Raw genomic sequence first — 27951 nt, forward strand, 5'->3', positions numbered from 1 at the left:
GGAGAGAGCGAATGAGCAAGTATTAGGTACAAGAAACGCGTATAGCGAGAAAAAGCTCGTGACAAGTCAAGGAAAGCAGCTACAAAGGAAAAGTATAACTGTGCTGAAGTTATACGGGACGATATGGTATCGTGTCTATGAGACACTCACTCACGCTCTCGGCGCATTCTCAACTCTTGCCCAAAGTTCAATGCAATGGGTGTCACGTCTCCAGCATCGCCATCGACTGTGCTTTCGTCGTCGAATCCACCGTCACTGAACTGCTCAACCTCGGCATCGCGGTCGTAACTGGTCTTTCTGAGCAGTGGCGGCGTGCGGGGCGCAGCAGACTGCTTGCCGAGTGCAGGGAAACCCTGCTCGGTTGAAGCTGAGCTGCGCGAGCTGATTGAGCTTGAGCGCATATCCTTGGGCTTCGAAGAGTTTGACAAGTCTGGCGTGCGACGCATGTTGGATGTAGGGGGTGTCATGAGGCCAGAGAGGAAAGACTGAGCGGAGTGCGTAGCAGGGCGAGAGGGGGTTTGGTTGCGTGAAGTGCTGGCGGACGGGCCTGCGAGAGCGGAAGTGGCGTTCTGACGGCCTTTGCGCCAGTTCCCAAAGGCGGCAGCGACTTGAACAGCTTTGGGCGAAGCAAAATTGGAGAGAGTGGCAAGCGTCGGGAAAGTACTTTGACCGCCAGAGATGAGACGCTCTTTCTCTGATTGCTCCATCTGCAGGTTGGTACGGATGCGGATTGCCGCGTCACGGACACTCTCGCGATCGAAGGTTGGCTGTGCGAGGGCGTTGATGAGATCGTTGATGTCGTCGACACGTACACCCAATAGCTCGCGGAGCCAAGTAATCTCGGTATCACGCTCCTTCAACTTAGCAGGAGCTTCGGTGTCAACTTCCGATAGCTTCTGGTCGAGAGATTCTATGCGTAACTCGCGCTCCTGGAGCTGTTCTTGCAGGACGGAGATTGACTCACGCAATGCTTGAGGAGATATCTTCTCGTGGCTGCCAAGAGTGGACGGACCGGTAGCTGTAGGAGACTTTGCAGCAGCGGCAGCAGCGGCACTGGCAGCTTCCTTGGCAACAACGAGCTTCTCCTCAAGCAGTGAAATTTTGTCTTTGAAATGATCGAGTTTGGCATCTGCCAATGCAAGCTTATCGTTATGGAAGGCATCAGCACGCTGCTTGTCCTCTCGAGAGAACTCGAGAGCGCGAATGTGCTCCTGGTTGAGACGTTCAAAGCCGCGCTCAAAAGCCTGCTGTTGTTCGTGAAGAGCTCGCTTGTTCTTCTGAAGGGCCTCTTCAACTGCCTGTTTTGTAGCATCGGAAGCTGCCTCTAGTTCAAGTTCATGCTTCTCCCTAGCAGTCTCGGCTTCCATGCGCACACTATCGAGCTCAGCACGGACACGAGTAACTTCGCTTTCCAGGTTGTGGCGGACAACATTGACCTGGTTGTTGGCGGCGTCGAGGTCAGCTTCCATGAGCACACGCGTACGTCGGATTTCAATGTGGGCAGCTTCCCTGGCCTCTCGCACGTCTCGCTCGTACCGGGCAGCGTTATTCTGATACTCCATCGACTCCCTCCTCAGCTGCTCAACTGTTTCCTCGAGCCTGGCGTTGTGCTTCTGGGACTGCTCAAAATGAATCCTCAATTTCATGCCTTCGCCCTCTTGCATCTCAAGCCTCTCCAGCTCTCGCTCGAGACGTTCGCGTGTTCGACCCTCGGCTTCAATGCGTGCACTGAGAACCTCGTACTTCTCGAGAGATGCCTGTTCGTTCTTCTGCCACTGAGAGCGCTCGGTAGCGATTTGCTGGGATGCAAGGACCATGTCCTGCTGCAGCTTCTCAAACTTGCCACGCATTGACTCCCGAACACGAGCCGCTTCTTCGGCCTGATAACGAGCTTGATCGATAGCTGCTCGTAACTTCTCGTTCTCCTGGTGGGCTTCTTGGATGTCGCCGCGCCATTTGTTGGCAGACTTGCGGTGCTCTTCCAGGGTGAATGTGAGTGCCTCATTCTCAGCAGTGATAGTATCGAACTTCTGCTTCAAGTCTTCCTCGGAGGTCTCCAGGGCAATGTTCTTCATCTTGAGCTCTTCGTTCTCGGCCTCAACACTTGCGAGCCTGTCACGGACATCGTCGCCGTCAGTCTGATAAGCGTTCAGGCTGCGGCGTGTGACGTCGCGTTCTTCGGTCAAGGCACGGATCCTGCTCTCGTCATCCTTGGCAGCCGCTTGGAGCAGCGTAAGCTCCTCCTCGGTGACTCTGAGCAGGCGTGCCGTGTCGGACTCGCGAACTTCGAGAGCCTTGCGTGCCTCTTCCTCAGCCTCGTGGCGAAGGGTGCTGTCCTCCACCATGCTCTCAAGCTCAGCAATACGCGCATCTCGCTTGAGGATAGCTTCTGACTCCTCACGTTTGGCGACCTCCATGCTTTGGCGCTTGAAAGCATCGTCGACTAGCTCGCGGACATCGTCAGCCTGCAGGTGGTTGCTTGTAGTCTGGGCAATGGATGCCTTCAGACTACCAATAACCTGGTACATCTCAGAGATGTCGAATTGAGGCTGAGGAATGTCGATCGGCGCCTCCAGCGCACTTGACTTTTGAGAGGCCAGAGCCTCAGCAACGATAGAACGAATCGTATCAGGCTGCATAGGTTCGACAATAGATGGGACAGGGCCTGGGACCTGGTGCGATGAAAGAGTCTCTGCGATGATGGAGCGGATAGCGTCCGGAGAGAGAGGCTCTGCAACAGGTGCTGGTGGGGGAGCGTGCGTTGCGAATGCTTCCATCACGATTGATCGAACGTCATCTGGTCTGATAGGTTCAGTCGGCTGAGGGCCGTAGAGCGCGAATGTTTCAGTGAGCATGGATTTGATGTCTTCCGGCTTGATGGGCTCCACAACCGTCTCTGGCACTGAAGGCTTGTTAGAGGCGATCGCCTCCTCGACGATGGCGCGGATCTGCTCAGTAGAGACATGCTCGACAGGAACAACGGGTGGTTGGTGTGACACAAGAACGTCAGCAAGGATGTCGCGGATCTTCTCAGGTCCCAGTGGCTCGGGTGCAGCTGCGGGCATGGAAGCGGTCTGTGCCTGGTGCGACTCCAGCACGTCGCGAACAACAGAACGTATTTTCTCCAGCCTCCTATCTTTCCTGGGAGACCGATTGCGGTAATGCGCGTCCGTGCCGATGTCGTCGTCTTCATCGTCTGCATCACTGTCCAGTCCGGCAGTGGACATGCTGCGACGGCCACGTGATGGGCGTTGCGACATCATCGTGAGCGCATTTTGCACGCCCTGCAGGGTCTGCTCTAGCGGACCAAGGCGGTTCTGCAGGAGACGGCCCATCATATCGTCAACACGCTTGTCGAAGAAAGAGCTGCGCATCTTGACCTGTTCTTCGCCTTCCGTGAGAATATCGTCCCAGTCGCTTACGGGCAGGTCTTCAGCATGATTCAGGCGGTGCACTGGCGATGTAGATATAAGAGCAGCACGCTCGTCGTCGAAGGGGTTCTGCAGCGATGTCGCAGACCCTTGCATGTTGCCATAAATTCTGCGAGGGCTAGGACTGGGTGCATCGCTACGCAGGTTGACCTTAGGTCGTAGGTTGAAGCGATCAAACTCGTGCGGTGTTTGTTGAGGAGAGGATTGATCCCATGAGTTGTCGTCACGCTCGACACCAAAGTCTGAGCCACCTTCATCCATCTGCTTCATGACAGCATCAATATCGTTGAACGAAGGATCAAAATCGACGCTTTCGCTCTCAGGGTACGCGCGGCCAAGTGCTGTTTTGAACGAGCCATCGTCGCTGGGTCGGAAAGTCGTTGCTGGACTCCTGCTGGCATGCCTTGGTGGCGAAGTCTGGGGCTTGTCGTCAAAATCGTCAGCCCTGGAAGGCTTGGTGACATGGAAACCAAAGTCATAGCCAGCGCTGCCATGCTGGGGCTTGAATTCAAAGGGTTTGGCCGAAGCAGACAGCGAGCTTTTCTTGTGTGCGTGCTTCTTAGCTGGGTCCGCGACAGGTTCGGCCGTAGCCTTGGGCACAACAACAGGCGCAGCCTTGGCTTGCTCCATTGGCCGCTTTTCTTCAACAGGAGGCTCAACCCGCTCTGGACTCCTCGACTTTGTCTTGGCATTTATACCGTCAGGCGAGCAGTTCTCCTTGTTCTCCGTGGGTTCCTCTTGCAGATCTGCTTTCTCATCGAACATGGGCCCCGGCTCTGCCAGCGGTTGCGAGGCAAGGACAGGCTGGAGAGCAAATTTCGGCACCTCGTCTCCGTCAGCACGAACGTGGCGGGCACGCTTCTCACGGGCTTCAGACTGCATAGGACGCCCCTCTTCGTCCTCGCGATCCTCCGTCTCCTTGACCGTCTCTGGCGATGATTCGCGGGCCGTGTCTGGACGTACAATAGCGACAGCCTTGGATCGGGTTGCTGGTTTAACAATATCGCTGGCTGAAATGTTGACATCACCAAAGATCTTCGAAGAGAAGCTTGTTGGCGCAGGTACTGGCTTCTGCGGATTGAAGGTGGAGACGTCACCAGGGTTTGAAGCTGGAGCATCAGGCTTGAATGCAGGCGGACTGGGAAAGTTGAAACCACTAGAAGGAAACGCGGGACCGTTTGGAGCAGCAGGTTTACCCACAGCAGCTTCCACTACGGGCTTAAATGCGGGGGCAGTGGGCTTGAACGATGCAGCATCTGGCTTGAACGCAGGAGCTGTAACATTGAAGCTCGACAATCCATCGATGCTAGGTTGGCTGTTGGCTGTTGTTCCGGGACTGAACGAAGCAGCAGGATTGAACTTGAACTCCTTCGCCTCGACGTTGAGCTTCGAAAGTGACGAGTTGGAAGCATGTTTGCTATGTGTTGCTGAAGCAGTCTTGTTGTATGCAAACCTTGAGTCTTTCCATGGGTTGCTGACTTGCGAGGGTGCCTGTGAGTGCTGGTTCGAGCGGATTTCTCCTTCCTCCAAACTGGGGTTCGTGTTTTCTGACATGTTGGTCCTGGCTCCGTTGCTGTCATCGCGAGGGTTTTGCGACTGCTGCGCAGGGAACGCAAAAGGTATCTGTTGCTGAGACTTTGTGAGCGAGTGTGCTCTGTTGTGTGGCTGAGGCTGGTGCAGGACAGGGCGAGTGTTTTCCCACGCAGAGTTAGTGACATTGTTGCGCTGAGCAGTAATCTCGGGTTCCGTGTTAAAGTCACCCCCTTCCGCAAACTGCTTGTCAATTACTTCCTCCAGATGGTACTCAGCCTCAGCGGCTTCACGCTCCATGTTTTCACTCAGGTTGTGACGATGGTTGCGAGGAGTGGGGTGAGCAATCTCTGGTACGGACTTGGTGAGGTTCTTCAGAGGAGGCAAAGACTCTTCCTCCGACTCGTCTTCAGGAACTTCTGCAAGCGTAGACGATGGTCGTAGGCCCATGAGCTGCTGCTGCTGCTGCTGCTGCTGCTGTTGTTGTTGGAACATATGCGCCTGCATTTGTTGCTGCTGTATCTGCATTTGAACCATAAGATCGTCCTGCGCCAACGGAGAAGGTGGGAACTGCTGGCTCGCTCTCCTGCCGAACGGAGAGTGTGGCGAGACAATGCCGGCCAGATCAGGCCTGCTCAATGGCAGAGCAGGCAGGGCAGGTGAGCCACCACGCCCATCTTGAGACCCAAAGTAGCCACCGGGAGACCATGTACCAGAGGGAGACATGCCATGGTGAGAAAAGCTTCCAGGGCCTGCAAAAGTCGAGTGACGGTGCATGTGCATGCTCGGTCTAACATTTGCGAAGGAACCGGGGGAGGCGATTGACTGACGAGACATGTGACCAGGCGATGGTCCAAATGGGAAAGGTCCAGATATGACACTTCCTTGCCTGCCACGATGACTGCCTCCAGAGGGTGTTGGTAGTGGTGGCGAGAAGGGCAGGCCCGGATACTGTCCAGATAGCTGGCGCGACATTGGCGGCGGCGCTTCATCTTCTCCACCTAGACTCACGCCCAGAGCTGCAAGTTTTGCCTCTACGAGTGAGTTCACGTAATTGTCCCACTGGCTCTTCTTTGGCACGAAAACTTTGTAATTCGATCCAGTGCTAGCCCGCTCTGCCCGCACATCATCTTCTGTTGGCCATATAGCTCGGTTGTGCGCCTGTTGATCCCCAACACCCACGCCATTCCAGTTGCCAAAGCCACTTGTGTTGTAGCCCAGACGTTGCAGGTGCTGCATCTTCGCCTCGACTGCTCCAGGGCTCATGGGCTTTGGTGGGTAGCCGTGTGTCCCTCTCGGAATGTCGTGGGGTATCGAAATAACGCAGCCTTTGCCCTTGACCATGATCTTCCTGCGAGTGCGCGGAGCGGGGGTTCTTGTGGGCTCCACTGGCGTAGGAGGCTTGTTGGGCGTTTGCTCCACTGGCTTCGGTGAAGGCGAGGGCGAGGCATTTTGAGGCAAGATTGGCGATGCAAATAGGTTGCGTGCACTCGAGGTACGAGGAGGGAATTGTGGAGCTGCAGAGCCGGAGGCTGAGGTCTCTTTCGGGTGCGAGGCGGGCTCGGCCCCAGCGTACTTTGAGGCCATCATCTTCCCAAGTGCTTCTTTCTGATCCTTGCTGATATGGCGCCAGAAATCCTGCTGGTTCAGCGTCTTGTTGTTGGTCCTCGTCTTGTGGCCTCTTTTCGGTGGCCCTTGGAGGAAGAAATCCTGGTCCTGGTCCTGGTCCTGGTCCGAATCCGAGTTGGAGTCGACGTCGAAGCTGATGTCGCTCTTCCACCTGTTCTTCTCGCGGTTCCAACGCTCTTCCAAAAACGAACGGACCCACTCTTCCGAGGTAGGGTTCTTGTCAGAGGCGCGCGGTGTGAAGCCCGAGGATTGGGATTCCCTGATCGGCGTTATCGAGCGAGGCAGGCGAGACTGGATGAGGTTCTCGAGCGTGAACTGGTTGGGCGAGCCGTCTGGGTCGAGGCGGGGGATGAGATGGTCGAGGTTGAAGCGGCCGGGCGCGTCGTCGTCTACTTCGAGCCGGGGCGGCAGCAGATGCCCAAGACCAAAGTAGAGGGCAGAAGAAGCGTCGTCGAGATCGTCGCTGCCGAAGTTGGTCGAGACGTGGCGGTGGGGGTTGAAGACGGGGGGCGGGTGGCGGTAAGGACTGCCCCAGCTGGCCGTGTAGAAGGAAGTGTCGTCGGGGCGATCGTTGCGGGCGACGGTCGAGGGGGTGCGCGGTCTGCGGCCGAGGGCGGACAAAGTAGGGAGCGTGGGCAGCTCAGGGCTGGAGTTGGCAAGCGTGAGCGTCGGGGACAGGGCGGTCCACAGCGTCTGGGTGGGCGAGGCAACGCTGCGCTCTTCGGACAAGTCGAGTGCTTCAGCGTCACCAAGACGGCCGAGGTGCTGGGCGGCGGTGGGCGGAGACGAGGGCAGGGCGGGCGGGGACGAGGGCAGGGCGAGCGAGGACTCCGAGATGCGTCGAGCGTGCATTCAACTTCAACTCGGCGCGTCGAGGACCACGGACGGGGGCAGGCCAGGCCGGGAAGCACGCGTCGCTGGGGGGGGGGGGGGATGATTATATACAAAACGGACGGCTACCACAGCGCACGGCTAAGGGAGCGGCATAAGGGTGATGGAGGTAGTGGAGGCGGTGGAGGCAGTCGAAGCAGTCGAGGCAGTCAAGGCAGTCGAAGCAGTCGAAGCAGTCGAAGCAGTCGAAGCAGTCGAAGCAGTCGAAGCAGTCGAAGCAGTCGAGGCAGTCGAGGCAGTCGAGGTGGTGGAGGGGACTGGGGACGACAAGACGAAGACGAGCACGCATCCTCTGGCTGCAGCAGCAAAACGAGCTCGTAGCAGAGAGAGGGCCGTCAGTCGTCAAGAATTTAGGGGAGCTGCGTCGAGCTGGCCCAAGCTAGCAACTAGCACCAGCGCCTGCTGATTGGCCGTGGGCGCTGGATTGCGGGCGACGGTGCAATGGTGAAGCTTCCTCGACCACTGCCGCCAATCCGCTGGCCCCTGACACGTGGGACTTTGTACAGCGCATCCCGCCACGCCCACGTCCATGTCAAAGGGAACGACGGCGTGAACCCTCCGTGGACATCTCAGCATCGCCGCGGGAAGCTTCTGGATGTGGTCCCAGAAATGGATGAGGCATCGTGTCACGGCGTGTGCTTCATTTCCTCGCAGCACTGGCAGTCTGGCACCTACCACCGCCCCAGAGCACGGTTGCATTCGCCTGCAAGCGAGCGCGCCCACTTGCTGCACGCTGTCACACTGCCTCTGAAACCTGTCGCTCGCTGTCACCCGCCGTCACTCGCCGTCACTCGCCGTCGCTCGCCGTCACTGCCTCTTGCGCCGACTTGTTGACCAACAACAAACAGTGCGCCGACTGTTGTTTCACAACGGCCACTTTACGCGTCTCCACGCGAAGCGGGCGAGCGCGCGGGAGCTAGGCTCGAAGCGTGGGCCCTGACAAGGACGCGTTGCATAATATCACCACACCTGACATGATGTTGATGGTAATGACAACTATAATAACAACCAGAACAATGACCATTATAATAAATCTAATAATAACCATTATAACAACCACCATAATAAATCTAATAGTTAATAACCACAATGATAACCATAATAAAAACTATCATAATAAATCTAATAATAACCATAATAAAACCCATCATAACAGCCATCATAACAACCATCATAACAATCATCGTAATAACCATAATTATAAACACAATAATGATAATAAAAATGACCACAATAATGACAATAAAAATAAACACAATAATAACAGCAATGACAAGAATAATAACAATGCTAACAAGCTAGACAGTGCGCGTGGTGTATGCACAAAATCACACCATCTGCCACTTCACCAGCCGCTTCAGAAACGGGCTCTTCTTAAACCCCTCTGGGACACCGTCTGAACCCTCACTGGCCACCGCAACAGGATCAACATCGGACGCGCTCTTCCCAGCAATCGCTGCCTTCTCCTCCACGTCGCCAATCTTCCATGCCCGAACCCCCCACAACACACAAGCGGCCGCAATGTACATCCACCCAGTAAACAGGATTGCGCCGGTGTAACTACCACCGTTGTGCGCCACAATCTCCAACCCAATAGGCTCGGAAAACGTCGTGGGCAGCACCAGCACCAGCCACGTCAGGCTCAGTGCGCTGGGGAGGTCTACCAGGCCCACAATCTCCGTCGTGACCGGCGCAGCGACAGCCCAGAAGGTGCCCGCGACCCACCCGCCCACGATGGCGAAGAAGACCAGCACGCCAAACGACTTTGCGAACATCCAAATCACCAGCGAGAACAACCCGGCCAGAAACGTCATGGTGCTCGCCATGTTCAACCTCCCAAACGAGTCGGAGAAGTACCCAATGGGCGGCCGCCCCATGGCCTGTCCCAGATTCAACACCGCGCCGACTATACTGCCCTGCTGTGCCGTCATGCCCACTGTCCTGGCGTAGTTGGGCAGAGAAAACAGAAGCACGATGTACGCTAGCATGCTCAAGAAGCCAAACGCCACCAACCCCAGAAACTGCGGTTTCTGGAACAGCCGGTAATCGAAGCTCAACTGGCTGCTGCCAACCTGCTTGTTCCGGTCTCTGATGATCAGCGCACACGTTGTGTTGACGACGAACGCGAGGATGGCCAGGATGCGAAACGCCCACGGCAGCCCAATGTTCTTGATCATGGCCTGCGCAGCGAGCGAGTAGATCAGCCCGCCCAGGCCAGAGCCCGCAGCCGCGATTCCGTTGGCGAGCGAGCGGCGCGTCGTGAACCACTGCGCGCTGATGCCCACGCTGCCCACGAACAAAAACCCCATCCCGTACCCAAAGCACAGGCCCTGCGTCAGGAACAGCTGCCAGATCTCGCTTGCGAAGCTGGCCCCGATGAAAGACACGGTTTCGAGCGCGACGCCGATGAGCAGCGTCGTGCGCGTTCCGAACAGCCGCGTGGTGAGCGTGGCAAGGGGGGACACGATGAGGGCTTGGCTGATGGAGAGGCCGCCGATGAAGGCGTACGAGAGGTGGGACGCCCCCGGGAAGACATTGTTGGCGAGGTAGTAGGCGAGGAAGACGGCGTAGGCCGAGTTGAGGCCCCATGTATGACTGGACCAGGTCAGTCGCGCTGTGTAGATGGGGAACGAGAGAAGATGGCCCACGCGTTAATGGTAGCACACGCTGCTACGCACACCCATCCATACCCACCGTTCGGAGGAACATCTGCTTTCTTCTCTCCAACCGCCACATCGTCCTGTCCTGCACGTGCATCCTGGTCCTGAGTGACACCCTGCTCTTTCTCACCGCTTGGCCCATCCGCCACCTCTACACCTTCACAGCTCTTCTCGCTACTCTCAGCCCCGCCATCATCCCTCGCATCCACCTCAACACCATCCGAAAATCGTCGAGTCGTCATAACAACTCTTCTATCCCCGACCTCGGATCGTCGCCCGGGAATAACCTAGCCGCAAACAAAACCCCCTCTCTCTCTCTCTCTTTCTCACGCAAGTAAACCTCCTACGGTGTATCGATCCCTGGCAGTAATTGCTCCAATCCGCAGCGCCGTCCGTCTCTTTACATACATTCCATGCTCCCGTGAGGAAAAGACGGAGGCGAGAGTAGAGTAGAGTAGAGCAGAGTAGAGCAGAGTAGAGCAGAGTAGAGCAGAGTAGAGTAGAGTAGAGTAGAGCAGAGTAGATGGATGAGTCCTAGAGAGTGGAGCGAGTGCCTTCCCTGGACCAGGTCCCCATGCGCTAGTGCGGGTATAAGCAACTGAAGGTTTTCCGTTTGCCGCGGACGCGGGAGTGCGGTGAGGCCGCATGCGAGGCGATTGATTGGCCGTGCAAAGGAACGGACAACACGCCTGGCTTGCTGGGGGGTTGGGCACGCGAGCGCACACGGAGTGTCTCTGGGAGCGATGGACACCGCGGCATTCTCCATCGTCGACAGAGAAACAGTTTCGAGAGCTTTGTAGGATGCAGTGCATGGCGTTACATCAATGCAGGTGTGGCGATTGCACGACACAATGTGCATTGGCCGCCATGGATTCGACTGCAGACAGTTGCGGTTCGATTACGGAAAAGTCACGAGCAAGCCAAATATGCTTGTGTGGTCTATCACTGCAAGACTTGCAAATATTCAAGATTATGAGGTGTTCATAGAGATAGGAGAGCGAGAACGACAGTGGTTCTGCGTAGACAACATCAACGTTCCATCAATTTAAATCCAAGTGGTATCATACATCCCCTCGCAACGCCTTTGATCCCATGTCTACCGCACACCCGTCTCGCAGTGTGACATGAACCTGTACATGCCCTCAACACCTTGGTACTCGAGCGGTGCGTTGTGGTTGACCTCGTCTGCCTCGCTTGTGTGCAAAGATTCGTAACCCGAAGGCGAGGAGGATGATAGCCATGGGTTGGTGACTTCCTCTTCAATGTCGAGACATTCGTCGAAGCCGTCTTCTGAATGGGTTGAGTACTCGTCGGAAGTCAACACAGACGGTGAAAGCATCTGCTCCCAATCGATAGGCTGCACGTGTTGTCGACCGGTAACTGGCTTCTCAAAGAACGAGCATTCGGACGGCGTCCTGCTCGAAGCAAAAGGGAAGAGCAGAGCAATTTCAGTGCCAATAAAGGCGTCGAAGTCTTCGTCTTGATGTACTACGCCCCGTTGTACTTCAAAGTCGCTGCAAATCGTTTCAACTGTGTCGCGGTCGCAGCCGGGAAAGTGTATCTTGAGAGTGGAATCCTCGTACGTAATGGGCAAGTCACCGAGCTCCGACAGTCGTTGCAAATCTTTCAAGACCGCAGCGAGTTCCTTGACTGCACGAGTAAAGTCGACAGAGAGGATATCGAGGAGACCCTCGCTCTTCAGCGAGTCCTTCTCTTGCGACGCGGCGAAGCCCTTGACGGCCTTCAAAGGGGTGAGAGCGGTAACGGTAGGGTTGATGCTGAAGCTGACGTAGGAGCCAGGCGTAGCCTTGGGCACCTTGTTGAGTGTACGGTTGACCTGGTCTTGCAGGGCAGTAACAGTCTTGAAGCGCTTCTCACCACGATGGGGATCGATGCCATCGTACTGCGCCTTCTGACCAGAGATCAAGAAAGCTCGGACGGCCTGAGAGACATTGTTGATGACCTGTGCAGGCGCCGCTGGGCCATGAGAGAAGTACCTGGCACCTCCGGCTCGACCAGAACCCCAGCCATAGCCTCCAGCTGTACGGCCAAGTGTGCCTCCGGTGATGTTCGGTCGTAGGGTTGAGGCAAACGGTGCGCGACCAGCCTGGGCGTTGACGATGGTGCCGATGCGTGACTTGGGGAAGGACGACTTATCGAACTTGACGCCCGAGGAGCGCGATGCAGCAGTGGTAAATCGGCGTACGGCGGCCGAAATACTGCTGTGGGTAGTGTACCAGCGCCCCTTGCTCTGCTTCAGATACGCGATGCGGTGAAGAGGGTGTGTAGGAGTGTTTCGAGCGAGGATTGGTTGGAGTTGTGCTTGTGTGGGACGTGAGCCTGCAGGTAGCTGGTTCTGTATGAGCTTCGCAGCATGTCGCCAGGCAGCCCTTTTGATCACATGTTAGCGCCTGGCCTGCAAAACGACAGCGACCTACTTACTTCAACGCTTTCGCATTCCTGACCACCAGCGTATGTAAGTGCACCGCGGCTGGTGCCATGATGCTTTGTATGACCAGTTCCTGGACGAGGAGAGTGATGGTGACTCGGTGTGGGGAAGGCGGTTATGAGGCGCAGGCATTCGCCACCGCGGCCTCGGCGATTGGACCCTGCGTCTTCCGCGACTGATGACAATGACAATCTCGGCCGTTAGTTTTGCGGAATGCTGGGATTGGGCTACAACATTCGTGCGTGTATGAAAAAGACCAAAGTCCATCTGCTTGGCGAGTGAGGTTTGCAAGAAAAGAAACACTGTCAGATTTGATGTTCGTACTTTACAAGCAGAATCCCACGCCAGACGATCCCATGCCCGTCACTCAATATGTACTTGCGGGCCTAGACTTCTGGCAGCTGGAGAACAGATCCGTATGCTGCTATGCTGAGATGCACGAGAGAGAAGAAACTGGGTTTGTGTGTGATGATGAATTGAAGTGCAAGAGATGCCCCCACTCACTACCATTGCCCATCCTGGTTCCTAATTCCGAAGAAGGAAGAATTTCAAGATCCAGGACGCCGGAGGTATTCCGAGTGTGGGAATCATGCCGTGTGAACGTTGAAGGGATCCGGGATATGCGCAAAACTTCTATTGGAACGGTGACTGATCGCCTGCCATATACTAACGCCGAAACACAAAAACTTTTTGTGGAAATGCGTAGAACGCCCTGATAAATGCCCAGACGGTATTAAGGGCAACAAATTCGAAGACCGAAATGAGATCCGTGATAACAACGCCGCATACTGAGAAGCACTCGAAATCAGGACCCGAGTAACGCCAGAAGGTTGTCATCATTCAGCAGCTGTTGTAAGCGCTGCTGGCTGCCAGTATGGAGACACCCGTTTCTGAGATTTGATCGCAGTTGCTCGAGAGCTGGACAATGGTCCTGTTCCTCTGATTTGACAAGAGCAATGTAGTCGCTGGCTACACGATATCGAACCACGGTCTGTGACGATAACAGAGACCGACTAAACAGATTGATCAAACTCAAAAGACCAACGTCAGTCATGTGGTGAAAGGCATCCTCGAAAGCAAGATTTCGAAATTCTTCGTACATTTGGGAATTGAAGTTTCGAATCAGGAAATGCGACCAAAACTGGTAAAGAGCGTCCATGTCATAGCAAGTTGAACCAAAGGGGGTATTTTGACGCTACTGGAGCGCTTTCGATCGAAGGTGGAAGTCTGATTCGTGCGTGATGTCGGAAGGAATGTAGTCAACAGGGTTTTGGTGGTCCTTGACCCAGTAGAAGCGAACAGGAGGTGCGTCTGAGATTGAGACGCTCTTGGGACTTTGATGACTTTCCCACTCAGCATTCCTTGCCCCGTCAGCAAGGCGTTCAGATGTTTGGTAGACATGCAGACTTACTCATGCGAGGCAACAACACCGTTAGCCCCAGATTGGCGATTGAGCGCACCGTCCAGTTCATCTACAACACCACTTTTACTATCGAGGGAACCGTTAGAAAACGTTCATAAAGCTGAAGGGCGCAACGCTGGCAATAACTTATTTGTCTTGCGAACAATAATTGCCAAGTTTCCCAACTGCGCGTCAGAAAATGAATCGGGTTCTGCACTCACAGCCTTGGTCGATTCCTCGACGGGTCGACCATTCGATATAGCAGCGCCGTTCGCGCCGTCCGGGTTTGTACCGTTGGTCAAGTCCTCGGTTGGTACCGCGGCGGCGTCTTGAGGAGCGCTTGGAACGAAAGGGTTCTGCTGGGGATATGATACATCGTTTCCGTACCCAATGTGCATGGTCGGGTACTGAGGAGGATTGGACTGATCGAAGCCAGCAGGATTAGGGACTGGAGGGTTGTGCAGTTCCTTTGGGCCCTCGTTCTGGGCAGACTCGTCTCGGTCGGACATGCTAAGTACCCACTGCTCCCATCCCTCGCGGCGGCGGAGCCTGTCACGGCCATCCTCGCCAGTGCGATATTGAACGTGGCTAGACTGCTGGCAGACAAGCTTGAGCAGCTCTACATCGGTGGTCAAATTCTTGACACGGTTGAAGGCAGCGATGAAGTCAAGGGATACAAAACCTTGAGAGTCCATGTGCCTGCGCAGGTACATGTCTTTCAACAAGTTGTCCACTGAGAAGTAGTATTCCCTGGGTACATTAGCAAAAGCTTCGGCAAAATAACGGACAACCTACACTTGAGTCGTGATCATCTGGAACAGAGCGAACTGGTCGACACCATATGGGTTGTAAGGGGCAGCGCTCATGGGCTGCATCATGTTGTAGTCGTACGCATTGTAGGTGTTGAGAGGAGCCATCTGAGGAGCACCTTGGAACGGCGGGTAGCGGAAAGTCTCGGCAACAGACTGTGAGCGATGGCTGTTGCGACCGAACTTGCTCTGGGGTGCTGTGAAGAAAGAGTTGTTCCCAGGGTTGAAGGTGGTGGGCGAGCTGGGGCCCATCGAGAACGACCCACTGCTCGGCTGAGCGTGTCCATTAGTGAACTGGTGACCGTTGGTGAACCCACCACGGCCTCCTCGACCACCACCGCGCGGCCTGTCCCGCCCGCCAGCGTACGAGTTGTTGTACCGGCTCTGCTTTGAGTGGACGCCGTTCGGCCCGTCGAACGGTCGTCGCTCGTTCTCACCAGAGCCATCGGTCTGAGTGGCGGCGCCATTGGCATCCTTGATAGGGGACGCATCACCCTCCCTTCTTCGCTCGGAGCCGGCGAAGTCGCCCCTGCGACCCTTACCAGGCCTGTTGGGGTACTGACGAGGGAATGTTCCATTCTGGTTAGGCACATCTCCCGTGGTGGAGGCACGCTTGGGTGCCTCGGGCTCAAATGGTGCAGCACCAGGCCCCTTCAGAGACTTCTCTCCGTTGACTGCTGGTACTTGCTCCTTGAGAACCGGCGATAAAGCACTTCCTGTGCGATTGGGTTTGGGAGACGCATCTCCGGCAACACCGTTGACTTCACGTTTAGGCTGCTCGCCGTTGGGTGCGGTGTCTGTTGTTGATGCATCCTTTTCAGGTTGCGCAACACCGTTCGCACCTAAGCCAGCAGGTCTGCCGCCAGATTGAGCTCCTCCACGACCCCCAGGCCTGCCACCCCTGCGTGAGCTTGTCGCACTAGGTAACGGTGTGTTGAAGACAACGGATGGTGTGTACGGGACCTTTACCCATTCCTGTTTGCCTGAGGTGGCGCTGGGTGCGCTGTCTTTGCGCTCCTTCTCACCCTTCTCTTGAGCCTTTTTACGGTCCTCGTCCACCACTATCTCCGGTGTCGGCCAAGATTTCTGGTCTTGGTTAGGAGGAAGGGGCATGGCGCTTGACGCTGCCTTTGCATCCTTCTCGTAGGGCCTGCCCTTAGTTCCCTTCTTCTCCGCATCTCCCCTTGTATCCTTTCGCGAAGGAACCGACTTATCCTCCTCACGGCCCTTTGACTTGCTCTCAGTAGCTGCGGTTCTCCCTTCAGGGGTGCTCTTCTTGGCCCCTGCCGTTGCGAGTGGCGAAACTACAGGCTTTGCCTTGGTCTTCTGCTCATCTGCGCGCTGTTGCCAGATGTTCACCGTGGGCAGAGGTGCCTCCTTGAGAGGCTTAGCTGGCTCCGTTTCCTTCTCCTTCTCTTTCTCCTTCTCCTTCTCCTTCTCCTTCTCCTTCTCCTTCTCCTTCTCCTTCTCGCCCTTGTCGTGGTTCTTCTTGCCCTTTTTGCTCTTTTCGCTTCTCTCTGGCTTCTCTGATGTCTTCTCCACTGGCTCAACAGGCTTGTCGACCGAAGTAGAAGCCTGCGACTTGTTGTCCCATGTGGACTCAGAGGACATGTTAGGCTGGGAGGACACATCGTCGTCCTTTGTCACTGTCGAAGCTGACAGAGAATCAATGTCAGGAGTGGGTGTTTCAATCGACTCGGCGGACTGAGCAGGGGTCGTAGGCTTCGAGGCGGATGTTCGGAGCTCGCCGTTCGTCGCGGGTCGGTCGGTCGAGGACTCAGTCTCGGCATCGTCGGCCCAATTGTTTACTTGAGTGACGGAGGTGATCGCGGCTTTAGAGGCATCGACCTTGGCCGGTGTTGCAGAGCCAGAAGCTGGCTTGCTGATGGAGACTGGGCTCGAGATGCCTTTCGCGGCTTGCGCGTATGAGAAGGTTGCTGCCATTTTGGAAACGGTTTATTCTTCAGCAAATGTGTTTTGCAGAGAATGTGGAGGCGTTGGTGGGTGCTGAAAATCCCCAGTGGGACCGCTAGAATGCGCTGGCCAGTGCAAGAGCTGGCGCTGGTGTGTCCGGAGAGGCAAGCTGACCTCTCCGCACTTTAAGCCGGGTAATGTAACCAGGCGTTGGTTTTCGCGAGGTTCGCAGTTTCCCAGGAGATTACTCTGCAGAGTGCAATGCGGTGAAAGGTCGGATTCAAAAAGAATCGGCGCCTCGGTACTGGTGGAGTCGAACGCGAAGGCGACGGAGAACAAGAGAACCCCCGGAGCACTTGGACGAGCTCTGAGCCGAAAGACGTTAGCAAGGATGTCGACCTAGTAGCCGGCGGCTGGGAGAGTGGAGGGCAAAAGGGAAAGTTGAATCGCCAGAAGGAGCGATTAGAAATGTATCTGCGGCGGATGCCCGGCAAATGTACGGAATTTAGACAGTTCTCGTGGGCCCACGTCACAGCAATACAGCTGAGGCGGGGTGACGGTGAGCAGCAGTGGCTTCTCCGCTGTGCTCTTGACAGGGCAGTAGGCTGGGTGAAAGGGCGCTGCGACTCCAGAAAAGCCTCAGGCGCGAGTGACAGGCGGGCGGCAAGCGGAACTGACCTGTGGGCAAAGCCTGGGCTGGCTGTTTGGCTGACGCGCACAACGAACAAGCAGCAGACACGCAAACGGCGGTACGGTGGGCTGTGTGAGCTGTGTGGGTTATCGGTGCGGAGAACGAGGGTGTCGGCGTGCAGCGTTTATGACGGGCTCCAGGCACACACACGAGTGTCCGAGTTGCAGCGATATTGGGCGTGCGAGGAACAACAACGGGCCGGCTGAGCGTCTCGAGTGTCCTAGGCGACTTTATCGAAGCAGACCGAAAGCCAGTAGACCTGACAAAATTGAATGTCGTGTGTGCGGAAAGTACAAGCGCAGGTAATGAGGGGAGACGCAAAAAATCGTCCCGGAACTGCTGCTAGTTGCAAGACCCACGCTTTCACTAGACTTAAAATCCCAGATCCACGCCCAGCAGGCCGAGGAACGCGCTGCAAATCCCTACTACAGGTGCCCGACTCGCGCCGACACCGTGTACCTCTGCCTGCACGGTATTGTGAATTGTGAACCCTCGACGCCCACAATTGTTGGCTCGAGGCATCTCAGATGATGACCTCACTTTTCACCCCTCACTTGAGACATTGCTGCCTACTCCACGCTCTCCTCAACTGCATGTATCGTGCAGCTGGAGAGCCCAACGCGGGCATAGTGCACCCAATTTGCCAGGGCATGTAATTGGCGCTTCAGTGCAGGGCTGCTGACGGCCTTTCCTTCGAGCAAATGTCGGTGCATGCACGCGCGAGCCATCTCCGTGCCCACGGAAGAGCGGGATGTGGCCATTGGGTCTTCCGAATACTCCCGCCCGCATGGCAAAGCGTGCCTGTGTCTGACTGAGATAGGAAGCTGTTTCGGTGCAGCCGTGTGGGACTTTGACGGTGCGCTCACGTGAGTGACGGTCCGCAGCGCTTTAGCCTTCCAAGCGCTATCATGTTTTCCGATGCTATTGATGCTAACCAGTGTACAACTCAATAACATGTTAGCTGTTGATTCTAACCGTGTTCACTCGCTTTGTTTGGCCTCTTTCCACATGGCTTGATCTGCATTCCTTTCGTAGCGTACAATTTGAAGTTACTTGCTGTTCTTCCACGTTCGTCAATTGCATGTGAACACCATCAGCGGCGTGTTGTGAAATTCCAAACGAACCCTGTTTGCTGGCGACGTCAGGGCAATCGATATAAATTGGCCACACACTGTGAAACGCAGTCAAAGTATGACATATGTTGTAGCTGATATTGAGCGCAATCTACAGATCAGGTAGCGCCTCACACCACTTTACAGGACAACACTTTTCAATCTGACAAGCACTCTAAGCCCGTCGCAAGGCTCCTGACGCTGACATATTGAGCCTATGACCACCAGGCATGATCAGAGTGACATGTACTCCATTTCGAAGAGGACAGCTGCGCATCTCATATCACACATATGCAGCCAAGTGGTGTCATGGGTGTCGTCCATGGCCGCGTTACCACGGGCAATCATTAGGCAGCCGCGTGAGGCTCTGTCGTGTGTATGGTGCGCCCACCGGAGCTCTCACTCTTGATGTACCGGACTTTGGTATCAGCCGGTGGTTCCACAGTTCTGGCGTAGCAGTACCAGTGTCGCTCGGATTTTCGTCTAACGACTCGCGGTGGAGAGAAACAAGTCGTGTGCAGAGTGAAGGCAGTGCGCAGCGAGGTTGGTGATTGGCTCGGGATCGACCTGGGCTTGGCGCGCTCACTTCCGCATCATCCTCCGCAGTCCACCCCACGTCACCCACCTGTCTGTACATTGCAGCCGCGACAAGATGTCCGACAGCACGTCTCAACCACCTGACACCAAGATGGAGGTTACCGAGGACCTCGATCCGTCCGTCGAGAACGAGATCAACCATGACGCGACGCAAGCAGACGCCATGAACCTCGACGGCGCAAACGATGATACACCCACTGTGAATGGAGTTCCCGAGCCCAATGCTGCGTTTGAACAACGCATACCCGCGAAGAAAGACGCCACGCTTCGTGAGTTCCTAGGCAAGATGGACGAGTATGCGCCCATCGTGAGTGGCCCCCTACACGAACAGGTGAGAGGTACACTAACACGAGTCACAGATACCTGATGCAGTGACTAACTACTACTTGACGCGCGCCGGTCTACCTCCTCCGCCTCAGACGTCGCAGCACCTCGCCCGTCTCCTGGCCCTTGCGACACAAAAGTTTATCGCAGATATCGCAGCCGACGCGTACCAGTTCTCGCGCATTCGAACGTCCAACACTACCAGCAACAACCCTATGGGTGGACTGGGCGGCGCGGCAGGAGCACCCGGTGCAGCAGCTCCTGCGCAAGGCGGCAAGGACAGTGGATCGAAAGCCAAAGACTACAACCTTGGCATCCAGAGACCGGGGTACGGTGGTGGAGGCCAGGGTGGCAGCCAAGGGCGGACAGTGCTCACCATGGAAGACCTTGGTATGGCTGTTGGGGAGTACGGCGTCAACATCAAGCGCGGTGAGTTCTACCGGTAGTGCGCGCAATAGATCGCAGTTGGGCATGGAGTCGTGGTTTTGGAGTCCTGAAGGACATGCATTACTGGCGTTTGGTTCGGTCTCACAGGCGCATGGGAAGTCAGAATGATAACGAGGGAGCGCAGCCCCCACACGAGAGGCTGCTCGTTTTGTACAAATAGCAGTACATCCAGATCAACATAAATGATACCCAAACTCCCCTATGATGCACATGCAGCCGAGCCTCTACTTGTTCTTGGTCTGCTTGTATGTGAAGTTCTTCCGTGTCCTGTCCATGCAACGTTAGCCATGCAAGCGAGTCCGCCGTCCTCTGATGGGGACCTGCGTTTCAGTGAACGTACGGCGCAAATTCTCCAAGCTTGTGTCCGACCATGTCCTCCGTTATTGTGATATCATCGTACTTCTTGCCGTTGTGGATCTGGAACTTCAGACCGACAAAGTTTGGAAGGATGGTAGCTGAGCGTGCCTGCGTCCTGATCGGGGCCTGTCGTTCACCAGCCTTTGCTCGTGCAATGGGGAGGCTTTGCACGTTTAGTCAAGCAGTGGGAGAGGAGCCGTGAGAGTGCCTACGGGACGATATTGGGGCCTAAATGTGCCGTTAGCCTTGTCGCATGTGTTCTGACAGCAATTCAACCCACCTTTCCAGACAGATCGCGCGCAGAGCGCCCTTGTGGAAAACATTGCGATGTGCTGCGGTGATGAGAGGTCGGCGATTCGATTCGATTTCTCCGTTCTGCATCACGGCCACCCACGTGAGAGCGCGAGACGAGCTAAAGCCTAGGCGGAAGCGCGTCGCGAGCGGCAGCAGGCAGCACGCATTTGCTGCCTGTACTTTGCAACTCACAGTCACTCGACTCTAAAAGTACTCTTGAGACTGATTGTCGTAACTTGCACGTCTGCCTTATTGCCCGGCACTTGCTAAGGGCCTTCCGCCCCAATACAATGCCACCACGAGCGCAGGGCACGCAGCGAGGTAAGTGGCTATGGCAGTGGGAGACGGCGAAGCAGCTGACAAGCCATGCAGGCGCTGATACCATTCGCATACTCGTCGCCACAGACAGCCACGTCGGATACAACGAACGCGATGCGCACCGCCAGGACGACAGCTGGAAGACCTTCGACGAAGTAATGAGTCTGGCCAAGGAACATGACGTCGACATGGTCCTACACGCTGGAGACCTGTTCCACGAGAATAAGCCGTCACGAAAGTCCATGTACCATGTCATGCGCTCGATCCGCCAGAACTGCCTGGGGGAGAAGCCCTGCGAGCTAGAGATGCTGAGCGACGCAAGCGAGAACTTTGGGGGCATTTTCGATCATGTGAACTACGAAGATGAGGACATCAATGTCGCCATACCAGTGTTTGCGATTCACGGCAATCACGACGATCCGTCTGGCGAAGGGTCGTTCTCACCGCTGGATTTGCTGCAGGCGTCTGGCTTGGTCAACTACTTTGGGCGAACTCCAGAAGTCGACAAGATCGCAGTCAAGCCAGTGCTTCTTCAGAAAGGCTGTACGAAGCTTGCACTGTACGGTCTCAGCAACGTCCGTGACGAGCGACTGTTTCATACTTGGCGGGACGGCAATGTCAAGTTCTTCCAACCCGGTACACAGAAGGACGAGTGGTTCAACATCATGAGCGTCCATCAGAATCATCATGCGCACACAGCAACAAGCTACCTGCCTGAGAACTTTTTACCCGAATTCATGGACCTCGTTGTCTGGGGCCACGAACACGAATGCCTGATCGACCCGCGCTATAACCCTGAAATGGGCTTTTATGTGATGCAGCCAGGCTCTTCTGTTGCGACATCGCTGATGCCGGGAGAAGCTGTACCAAAGCACGTTGCTATCTTGAGCATTACTGGGAAAGACTTCATAACAGAAAACATACGCCTGAAGTCGGTCCGCCCTTTCATCATGAAGGAGATCGTTTTAGCGGAGGAGAGGGAGATCAAGGAGAAAGAGCTGTGGCGCGTGACCGACAACCGTGCGAAGATTACACAATACCTCAACCAGATTGTTGAAGATCTCATAGAAGAAGCTAAAAGTGAATGGCTTGAGCTTCAGGACGATCGCAACGAAAACGAGGAGATGGTAGTTCCTCGACCCCTGGTACGACTGCGTGTGGAGTACACGGCTCCTCAACCGGGTGAATTCAACGTCGAGAACCCACAGCGCTTCTCGAACCGATTCATGGATCGCGTCGCCAACGTAAATGACATTGTTCAGTTTCACCGCAAGAAGAAGGCTCCGAATCGTAGGTATACTCTCTCGATGTCTCGTACTGTCTAACTGAAACATAGGTACGCTCAAGAATAACGCTGAGATGCCGGACGAGAAAATCAGGCAGGAGATCACGTTGAGTACCATTGGCGTGGACAGACTTGTCAAGGAATTCCTCACAGCCCAATCATTGACCATCCTGCCGCAAAACTCGTTCGGAGACGCCGTGTCGCAGTTTGTCAACAAGGACGACAAGCACGCCATGGAACAGTTTGTTAACGAGAGCTTGAAAAATCAATTGAAGCACCTGATGGATGCGAATGAGGTCGATGAGTCTGACATCGCAGACGAGATGGAGCAGTATCGGTCGCGATTAGAAGACCTCTTCGCTTCGGGCCAACTAAAGAAGGCTCGCAAGTCTAAGACCAAGCCGAAGCCACTTACATGGGACAGTGAAGAAGACGGACCATGGAACGACCAACCTGGAGCCCTGATACGTTCAGATAATGAAGCTGAGAAAGACGGCGATGACTTGGGCTCCATACCAGCACGAAAGCTTGCTGCACGAGGTCGTACGAAGGCTGCAGGAAGCACACGTCAGACGGCTGTGACAAAGAAGGCTGCTCCAGCTCCCAAGGGCACACGCGAGAAAAGAAAGGTTGTAGAAGAAGAGGAGGAAGACGAGGACGAAGATGCCGATGCAATCATGATTAGCGACGATGACGAGGAGAGCGCAGAAGATCTGTTTGTGAAGCCTGCCAGGAAGCCTCTGACAAAGAAGGCTGCGCCAGCTGCAAAGGCACCAGCGAGGGCAAAGTCACCCGTCAAGAAGACACCAGCAACTTCGCGGACAAGAGCACCAGCAGCCAGCAAGCAGACAACATTAAGCTTTTCTCAGCCTTCCACGCAACGCAGCCAGCCCACGCGGGGTACTGCGTCACGAGGAAAGAAAGCTGCTGAACCTGTAAGTGACGTCTTCAAACCGAAAGTGGGGTGCTGAGAATAATTCTGGTTATAGAGCGACGATGAGATATCTGATGATGACGACGCGTTCGAGCCCGTACCAACCGCACGAGCCACCCGTAGGAGGTGAGCCAGCCATATGCCTCGACAGATATGGAGCTGGTGTCGTAATAAGAACATGCAAACTTCAATTCGGCGTTGCATGGTCCGCTTCTATTCTGCATAGCGAAGGCGTTTGCATTGGTAGAGCATGGCTCTGTAAGCATGTTCCTGCACGTACCATTTTTTTCTAACACAGCTTGATAATAGATTGACACTGTCGCGAGGGCGACTGCTTTCCATCTTGCTTCCAATCCCCAAACTTCACTCGTAGTTACATATGTTGTAGAACGTCTGAACGAAATAGTGAGAAGCAATGCTCGATTACCCGTGTTGAGACCAGACCTTCAGTGCTCCTTCTTACATCGCGCACCTACTTCAGAAGGAGTCACATCCACCACTTCCTCAATCCTTCTCATCTGTCCTCCCCTCGCCGCTCACTCTCGACTTCCCTTTCTTGCGAAGCACGACTTGAGGGAGGTGCTTGAGGATATGTCTCATATCCTCCCGCAACCTGCTTTTTCCCTCCATCATCTCGACACACTCATTCGTCTTCCATCTTCTCGTCCGTCTTCTTTCGCATTGCTGTTCTTCGGCTTTTTGGATAGCTGTCACTTGTTGTTCGCTTTGCGCCCCCTTTGAATCAGCATTGAGGTGTGTTGTTGTCGCCACCACGTTTCCGGGGTACTACCTCAAGTGATAGATTGGTGCTGATATGAGCATAAGGATATTTGCATCACACCGTTCCACATCTTGCTCGTCTGAATCAACATCGTTCGTCTCGTTGACATCGGCGCCTGAACGTACCAACCCGCGACACACCCGCACAGGGCGAAGGGCCACCCATCATGGCTCCCGCATACAAGGTGGAAGAGCTGCTAGCCTTACGTGGCTCGGTCTCGGAATCGGCTGTGTCGTTGGACAAGTTCGCCGACGAGGATGTGATCAAAGGTAAGCGTCGATCCCGCTTTCACCACTCACCTTCACCTCACTGGCCCACATCCTTGCTTCCGCACACCAATCTCGATTGTAGTCTCTCTCGCTTAAGCAACTCGCCCTCTTTATCAACCAGCCTTCCTTCTCATCCACGTCGTGCTGTCTGACAACACTAACTCATTTGCAAGAACACGTCTTGCGCCCCTCCGCATCTGCGCAGTTGATCGGACGCAGGTCTGACAGGAGCTTACGCCTATTTGTGCCAAAGCCAACTGCACCTGAAGTGTCTCGCGAGGTCACTCCAGAAACTGGTCCAGCGACTGTCTCTACAGAAACTTACAAGCGGCCATCGCCATCACCCTCCGTTAAACGTGGCAAAGCCGAGAGGCTTCTCAAAGAACACGGAAGTCCTCCTGGGTTGCGAGTGACAGCAGGTGGGCGTATTGTTCCTGGAGATCTTCCCCCGCTAGGTACCCGACCCAGCTTTAATATCTACAACCCACAAGCTCTGCGCGCCGCACCTGGCAATGCCATGGCAGCACAGTCACAGCCTTCTTCGAACAACTCCGCTCGGATTGAGATCGTTGATGGTCAGCCCGTCGTTGTCGTTGGAGATCGCATGTTTGCGCTCCCAGCAGTCAACAGCGGTTCTGCGTTGCCCCCAACAACATCAGCAGCCAACGATACACTACCCAAGCTGACTACAGACGACGCTTCGTTCCCAACGCAGGGCGTTCTGCCAGGGCTCTCGTTTGATCCACCACGGGCCAGCTCTCAGACACCGTTTGCAGGAATGGACCTCCCAACACTGAAGGCCCAACAGGCTGCTAAGAAGCAAGAGCTGCGAACCGTTGAGCAGACTGAAGTATTGCAGTCTGGTCACCAGACTGAGGCTTGGCGAGCCAGCATTATTGAGAGAAAGAGGAACCTGATCGTTGAGCTCGACGCACTTCGAAAGCAAATCTCAACCCTTGGGTCGAATCCGGCAATCGTAAGCCAGCACGATGCTTCGACAGATCCAGTAGTTGAGGCAATGACGGCATCAGCATCCTTGTCGTCATCATTTGCACCTTCTTACCAGCAGCCGCTGGCTCAGTCCATGTACGGTTTCCCTGCGACGAACCCATACGCGCCGATGATGATGTTTCCACCGCCTTTCGGCTCCTTCTCAAGTTTTCCAGCCGTGGATCCAGCACCGTTCGTTCCGCCTCCAGTGAAACCGCTCCCGCACTCCCCTGGGTCGATTAACCGACGCTCGCGTGCTATTGAGATCAAGCCGCCTCATGAAGAGTCGAAGAAGCAAGCTTCATCAATCTTGGACCCCAAGAGCCCAACATACGAACCGAAGAGTGGCTCGGCTCAAGATACTGTCCCTCCTACTCCGTCGCCGAACAAGCGCTCATCCTGGCGTCAACAAGAAGCGTCGGCGTCAGAGAAGCAACGAGATCGCACACTGTCGCACAAGCCCAGCCTGTCGAGTGTAGATACGACAGACTTCTTTCCTACCAACACTCATGAGCATTCATCCACTCGAGTGGCTCCTACAGCCGGCGCAGCCCAGGTAAATCAAGACGAAAACACAGCCATTCCGGCGACTCCAGAGAAGAGCTGGCCTGCCAGTCCTTGGAACGAGGGAAATACGAGTCGATCGAGGAACGACAAGCCAGCGCCGAAAATTGGATCATGGCCAGATGCATATGGAAAGCCACCTTGTCTTTCCGCTCTCAAGCAGGAGGCGTCAAACCCATCTTCCGTGCCTGCACAAAGCCATGCTCTGCAAACGGGCAGCTATTTGCACACTACGTCCAGCAACACGAAGCTCAATCGATCCTACTCGCAACAGCGGGCGGCGACAGAAGAAATCTGGCCTTTCTCCATGCCTAAAGCTGTTGCGCACATACCGTCTACCTACCAAGAGGGTTTCCAGGCGGGCTACGATCACGTCGGAATGCCTGACAGCACTGAGGTGCTGCAAGGATACATCCAGGGCCTGCTGACTTTCCTAGCCGATTCGTTGAACAATCGATGCAGCAATGCGTCTGCTCGAGACTCGCGACGACAGATGGCCGACTCGGGAACCCCTTCGCTTCACGGCCTCGTGGCAGAATCTACGCCTCACGACTCGGCCGTCAGCATGACGTTCAATCGCAGCGAGGCACTTGTGAGCAGTCAAGAGAACGTGTGTGTTAGCCAGGGGCATGGGACCTTGAGCTCTCATCGGGAACCAGTCTATGCTCCACAAGGTACTGCTCGAAACGCCCCAGCATCCTTCGGTCCAGGCAACGACTGCATGCAGAATGCACGCCAGCTCAACGACATCAAGTACCCCAAACCTGCTGGCTTGTTTTCGGAGAGGCAGTTCAATGGATACCAACACAGAGGGCCGCCTTTTCCAAGTTGCAACGAAGATGCAAGCAAGACACTGGAGAAAGGTATTGTCCCCCGTTCGGACGTACCAGTGTCGACCCACGGCCTCGGCCGTCCGTTCTCTGGTAACCAGCTTGCCAACCGTGGCCATTCCAACTCTCAGGCGATGCCTCGCTTCTACACGGTTCACAAAGAAGTCGGCCCTAGCGGATATGGCGGAAACAACGTGCTTGCAGCTCGGCCTTTCGCTAACCATGGGATGTCAGGACTAGACGGCGCGATGGATGATCTGGCTGACTTGGTGATGGAGACCAAAGTCGGAGATGGCCGCTCTTCTGTCAGTCGTTGCGCTCAAGCTACTGGGGTTCCGGCTTCTGTGGACACTGAAGAGGCGAGCGCATCTTGCTTCAAAGGCTCTGGGGGAAAGGGCAAGCAGAAGGCGGCTTCTTCTCCAACGAAGGCTACTGAGTCCGTGCAAGAGATGGCGGCATCGTCTCCGGCGAACGCATCCAGCTCGCCCAAGAAGTCTGGCGAACACTCTCCAGCCAAGGCGAAGCTCGAGAAGGTGACGAACCGGTTCAGGCGCTCGAAGAAGGATGAGGCTCGCACGATGTCGTCGGAAGAAAAGGTGAGGCGATCGGAGAAGTGGAGGCAACGCTTCGATTACATCAAGCAGACGGAGAAGGCTGAAATTGAGGGATACGGCGAAGAAGAGAGGCGCAGGAACGGTGGTCGACGCTGAGAGATCAGTAGGCGATGCGAGTTGCGACTTTGACGTGCTCTCGACGTTTGGCTCGAGCACGCGTATTTGATTCATCTTGGACCGGGCTCGATGCAGACAGGTGTGTATGAGTTTTGGCGTTTGAACATGGATGCTACTGTGAGCATTGCAGCTAGAGGTGGCAGAGGGCAGGTACATGGTTTACAGCAGCAGAGGGCTATGGGAGTATTGGTAATGGGTTGTTGTGGGCCATTGAAGTTGAGCTCACGTCGAGGCTCTGCAGTCGGGCTTTGGCTTTGGTTATGTTCTTTTGACAGCTTGCTTAGTACTCTGACGCTGGTATGGTTAGCTGGCATGGTTAGCTGGCATGGTTACGTAGTAGAGACTGCCCACGTTTTCGATAGCATAATCAAGCGATGAGGGAGATTGCAGTCGTTGGTTGAATGAAAGGGGAGATGGTGAGGTTGGTTTGTCATGATAGGGTGAGCACGTTCACGATTTAGCAGAGGGGAACGGGGAGGTTCCGGGGCGTAGCGTTTCCCAGAATGGCTAGGGCTAACCAGATGGGCGGGGCTAACCAGATGGGCACGGCCAAGACAGCTGAAGCGGTGCAAGAAGGTGCAAGACACAGAACACGGAGATGCTGTGGTCAAGGGCAAGGGCAAGGGCAAGGGCAAGGGCAAGGGCAAGGTGAGGTTAGGGATGCAACATGAGCAAGACGGACAGAAAGCGAGAGGCGAGAGGCGAGGGGCGA

The 27951-nt window shown here is 55.3% G+C and overlaps 8 protein-coding genes across 9 annotated transcripts, besides 12 other annotated features; 3 read left to right on the forward strand and 5 right to left on the reverse strand.

Moving 5' to 3' along the window:
* Positions 1-146: 146 nt before the first annotated feature.
* EKO05_0001395 (uncharacterized protein) lies at positions 147-7659 on the reverse strand (the record flags this gene model as incomplete). Its single annotated transcript, XM_038944968.2, has 1 exon — positions 147-7659. The coding sequence occupies exon 1, from the start codon at positions 7440-7442 to the stop codon at positions 147-149; it is 7296 nt and encodes a 2431-aa protein (XP_038802151.1). The 5' UTR covers positions 7443-7659.
* Positions 1033-1061: a tandem repeat.
* Positions 5414-5441: a tandem repeat.
* Positions 6670-6696: a tandem repeat.
* Positions 7379-7409: a tandem repeat.
* Positions 7609-7724: a tandem repeat.
* Positions 7725-8241: 517 nt separating this feature from the next.
* Positions 8242-8293: a tandem repeat.
* A 516-nt stretch (positions 8294-8809) lies between these two features.
* On the reverse strand, positions 8810-10383 carry EKO05_0001396 (uncharacterized protein; the record flags this gene model as incomplete). The annotated part of the gene is made up of 2 exons (XM_059635661.1): positions 8810-10076; positions 10130-10383. The coding sequence occupies 2 exons, from the start codon at positions 10381-10383 to the stop codon at positions 8810-8812; spliced, it is 1521 nt and encodes a 506-aa protein (XP_059491644.1).
* Positions 10384-10448: 65 nt separating this feature from the next.
* Positions 10449-10469: a tandem repeat.
* Positions 10470-10582: 113 nt separating this feature from the next.
* Positions 10583-10665: a tandem repeat.
* A 572-nt stretch (positions 10666-11237) lies between these two features.
* Positions 11238-12642, reverse strand: EKO05_0001397 (uncharacterized protein; the record flags this gene model as incomplete). Its single annotated transcript, XM_038937402.1, has 2 exons — positions 11238-12531; positions 12584-12642. 2 exons carry the CDS (start codon positions 12640-12642, stop codon positions 11238-11240), a joined length of 1353 nt encoding a protein of 450 aa, XP_038802154.1.
* Positions 12643-14076: 1434 nt separating this feature from the next.
* Positions 14077-16745, reverse strand: EKO05_0001398 (uncharacterized protein; the record flags this gene model as incomplete). 2 transcript variants are annotated; one of them, XM_059635663.1, is made up of 3 exons in its annotated part: positions 14077-14079; positions 14214-14742; positions 14788-16745. In XM_059635663.1, the coding sequence occupies 3 exons, from the start codon at positions 16743-16745 to the stop codon at positions 14077-14079; spliced, it is 2490 nt and encodes an 829-aa protein (XP_059491646.1). The 2 variants fall into 2 exon arrangements, with proteins under 2 accessions (XP_059491646.1, XP_059491645.1); XM_059635662.1 differs by having other exon boundaries at positions 14077-14742.
* Positions 16204-16271: a tandem repeat.
* Positions 16746-19170: 2425 nt separating the features above from the next.
* Positions 19171-19885, forward strand: EKO05_0001399 (uncharacterized protein; the record flags this gene model as incomplete). Its single annotated transcript, XM_038937245.1, has 2 exons — positions 19171-19422; positions 19475-19885. The coding sequence occupies 2 exons, from the start codon at positions 19171-19173 to the stop codon at positions 19883-19885; spliced, it is 663 nt and encodes a 220-aa protein (XP_038802156.1).
* A 225-nt stretch (positions 19886-20110) lies between these two features.
* EKO05_0001400 (mitochondrial ribosomal small subunit component) lies at positions 20111-20566 on the reverse strand (the record flags this gene model as incomplete). Its single annotated transcript, XM_038937587.1, has 4 exons — positions 20111-20153; positions 20227-20406; positions 20456-20471; positions 20524-20566. The coding sequence occupies 4 exons, from the start codon at positions 20564-20566 to the stop codon at positions 20111-20113; spliced, it is 282 nt and encodes a 93-aa protein (XP_038802157.1).
* Positions 20567-20827: 261 nt separating this feature from the next.
* EKO05_0001401 (meiotic recombination) lies at positions 20828-23204 on the forward strand (the record flags this gene model as incomplete). The annotated part of the gene is made up of 4 exons (XM_059635664.1): positions 20828-20858; positions 20910-22145; positions 22192-23075; positions 23130-23204. 4 exons carry the CDS (start codon positions 20828-20830, stop codon positions 23202-23204), a joined length of 2226 nt encoding a protein of 741 aa, XP_059491647.1.
* A 1437-nt stretch (positions 23205-24641) lies between these two features.
* On the forward strand, positions 24642-27218 carry EKO05_0001402 (meiotic recombination; the record flags this gene model as incomplete). The annotated part of the gene is made up of 1 exon (XM_059635665.1): positions 24642-27218. The coding sequence occupies one exon, from the start codon at positions 24642-24644 to the stop codon at positions 27216-27218; it is 2577 nt and encodes an 858-aa protein (XP_059491648.1).
* Positions 26565-27582: a mobile genetic element.
* A 265-nt stretch (positions 27583-27847) lies between these two features.
* Positions 27848-27888: a tandem repeat.
* A 38-nt stretch (positions 27889-27926) lies between these two features.
* Positions 27927-27951: part of a tandem repeat that runs on past the window's edge.

This window comes from Ascochyta rabiei, chromosome 2 (genome assembly GCF_004011695.2).
Source record: "Ascochyta rabiei chromosome 2, complete sequence".
Taxonomy (NCBI): Eukaryota; Fungi; Ascomycota; class Dothideomycetes; order Pleosporales; family Didymellaceae; genus Ascochyta; species Ascochyta rabiei.